This window comes from Myotis davidii, unplaced genomic scaffold (genome assembly GCF_000327345.1).
Source record: "Myotis davidii unplaced genomic scaffold, ASM32734v1 scaffold566, whole genome shotgun sequence".
Classification (NCBI taxonomy): domain Eukaryota; kingdom Metazoa; phylum Chordata; class Mammalia; order Chiroptera; family Vespertilionidae; genus Myotis; species Myotis davidii.
In genome coordinates this window covers 22,348-25,509 of record NW_006296617.1, presented here as the reverse complement: position 1 = coordinate 25,509, position 3,162 = coordinate 22,348, and the positions used below count along the sequence as shown (strand labels likewise).

At 54.5% G+C, this 3,162-nt stretch overlaps 1 protein-coding gene across 1 annotated transcript in view; it reads right to left on the bottom strand.

The window, feature by feature from the left end:
- The window catches only part of HIF3A (hypoxia inducible factor 3, alpha subunit), a gene marked incomplete at its 5' end in the record, with an annotated part of 27,652 nt that overhangs the window by 23,579 nt on the left and 911 nt on the right, over nucleotides 1–3,162 (bottom strand). The window contains one exon of the mRNA XM_015569309.1: nucleotides 2,086–2,328. Within this exon, the coding sequence (XP_015424795.1) occupies nucleotides 2,086–2,328 (243 nt within the window). The remainder of the gene's footprint in view (nucleotides 1–2,085; nucleotides 2,329–3,162) is intronic.

The window sequence follows — 3,162 nt, the reverse complement described above, 5'->3', positions numbered from 1 at the left end:
CCTCCAGCATACTGCTTCCCAGGCCCTGGTCTAGATGGTATGGGCACAACAGTGACCACAAAAACAAAGTCCCCGCCTCTCAGAGCTCTCTGGCTAGTGAGGGAAGATGGCCCAGTAAACAAAACAAAACACGTATTTATAAAATAATATAATAAGAAATATGAAGAAAACTAAAGCAGGGTAAGGTGAGGAAATGAAGGGAGGCTATTTTAGAGACAGGAGGTCAGGGACAGTTTCTTTGAACAAAGCCAGCGAGGTGGTCTTGCGGCTCCCGGAGCAGAGTGTTCTGGGAAGCAGAACAGCACGTGCAAAGGCCCTGAGGTGAGGCCCCATTCAAATCCCACCTCTTTGGCAGGCCAACGACCCAACTCCTTTTCCCAGTTCAGGCAATGAGCCTGGTGCTGGGGATGGGGAAGGGGGCGGGGCACAGATGAAAAGGGAACCACATCGCTCACTGCCCAGCGTTCATGGTGAACAGGGGTGGGTGAGAACTCCCTTCCCTGACAGCACCTCTCTCTCTTTTTTTAAACCACTTACTTTTATTTATTTATTTAATATATTTTATTGATTTTACAGAGAGGGAGAGGGATGGTTAGAAACATGGATCAGCTGCCCCTTGCACGCCCCCTGCTGGGGATTGAGACTGCAGCCAAGGTACATGCCCTTGACCAGAGTTGAACCAGGGCCCCTTCAGTCCACAGGCCGATGCTCTGTCCACGGAGCCAAACCGGTTAGGGCTGACAGCACCTTTTGTTGCTGGATTTGAATCCTGATCCTGCCACTTTCTAGCTTTGGGACCTTGGGACTGTCATCGCTCTGAGCCCAAGAGGTCAAGCTGAAGGACAAATTGGTACCCAGAGTGGGGTGACGAGGCAGGGCAAAGGAGCAGATGCCAGCGTGGAGCCCTTTCCTGTGAACTAGGAGAAATAATGGTAACGCTCTCATGCGGCTGGCTCTAGGGATTCGCTGAAATTCCTTCTACTCCCTAAGTGTCTCTTGTCTGTCTTCCCATCCTCAGGCCCCTACTCTGACTCCTCTTCTCCCACCCGAGGCCCTCCATCCACCTCCTCGAGGCTCTCCCAGCCTCTAGTTTCACTGGCTCCGATTCTATCTCTGTGCCGCACTTAGAGGGATCTTTCTAAAATAGAAATCTGGCCCTGGCCGCTTTGGCTCAGTGGATAGAGCATCAGCCTGAGGACTGAAGGGTCCCAGGTTCCATTCCGATTAAGGGCACATGCCCGGCTTGTGGGCTCGATCCCCAGTAGGGGGCTGTGCAGGAGGCAGCCGATCAATGACTCGCTCTCATTATTGGTGTTTCTATCTCTCTCCCCCTCTCCCTTCTGCTCTAAAATCAATAAAGATATATTTTAAAAAATAAAATAGAAATCTGATTCTCCCTCTCTTTTGCTTAAAATCCTCCCATGGCTCACCAGTGGCCTGGAACCAAACCCTCTCCCTTGGCCCTAATTCTCCGCCCCTACTGGCCCCTCTCTCTCTCTGCACCTAACCAGGAGAAATGTCTTTATTTCCCAAAATGCTCTGTGTTTTTTAAAAATATATCTTTATTGATTTCAGAGAGGAAGGGAGAGGGAGAGATTGAAACATCAATGATGACAGAGGATCATGGATCAGCAGCCTCCTGCACGCCCCCCACTGGGGATCGAGCCCGCAACCCAGGCATGTGCCCTGACCAGAATCGAACCCAGGACCCTTCAGTCTGAAGGCCGACACTCTACCCACTGAGCCACACCAGCCAGGGCCAAAATGCTGTTTTACTTCACCTCTAAGTTATTGGATATTCTGTTCCCTCAGTTATCTACTAGTATATGTCTAGTCTTTGCTGGCCCCATCCATTCTCCAGACCTTTTGACTGAAGTCCTTCAGGTTTCAGCTCAGATGTTTTCTCCTGGAAACCCTAGCTTCCCCCAGGTTGGGTCAGGTCTGCACCTTCCCCGGGCCTGCACAGACCCTTCGGCTGCCCCTTCCCACCCATGAGCATTCTGAGTCTCCGTCTGTCCACAAAGGCAGGGCTAAGGCGGCCCTGGTCACCTCTGTATCCCAGCATCACCTGCACGGAGCAGGCACAAGGCAGGCAGCTCTTCTCACCTGACTGAGGCCCAGGTGTTTGCTGACGTTCTCCGACAGGTAAGCCATGTCCCCCTCGGCCGTGAGCACCATGACGAAACCCTCCAGGGCCTTCAGGTAGCAGGCGTCCAGTGGCTCCAACCCTGTTCCCACCTGGCTCCACTCCCCTGGCATCCAGGCCAGTGTGGGTGGGGCAACTCCAGTCAGCCATGGGCCCCCCTGGCCAGCTCCCCTCTGCCTTCCCTCACTCAGAGGAAATTATAGGTCCCCCCACCCCCCGGGCGAGGGGGACACACCCCAGTGGCTTGGAATCCCAAGGAAGAGGACAGGGCCACCAAAGATCGGAATTCTCAGGGAGCAGAGCCTCTCAGGGGGACAGATTCTAAGGCGGTGGGGTCTCCCCAGGGACTAGAACTCTTACGGGGGACAGAATTCTAAGGGGATGATATTCCAAGGGGTCAAAATGCTAAGGGGCCAGGGCTTAGGGGGAGTCAGAATTTTAAGGGGGCCCGGATTCTTGGGGCAGGGCCTTCCCGATGGGCAGAATTCTAAAGGAGCAGAGAGGCCCGGGCGACAGCATTCTAAGGGGGCAGAGCCTCCCAGAGAAGCAAAGCTCTTCTGGGCACAGAAATGTGATGGGCAGAGCCTGGGGGGATGACTCCGCTTTCCACATAACACAATCTTGTCAAGGGCCCTGGGATTCCAAGGGGTGTGTGCATGTGGGTGTGTGTGCCCGCGCCCCCTGCAGAGGGAATTCTAATGGGACAAGAACTGGAGCTAGGGAGCTGGGAGGGGAGGGGGACTTTCTCAAGCAATTCAAAACTGGGCAAGAAGCCTCCCGGGGTATTCATTATAAGGGGCCCAGGCCTAGCGGAGAAGGTCCCCCAGAGGATCAAATCCTAAAGGCTGAGGAGCTTAGGGAATTAGCCCGACTCCTATTCCGCAGATTTCTAAGGAGGCAAAGCCACCCCAGGGTGCGTTCCAAGGGGCGGGGCCTCACTGGTCATTGACATCTCAGGGAGCGAGCGCCAGGGCCCGCGGGGCCTCACCGGGGAGATGAATGGGGGGTGGGGTGGG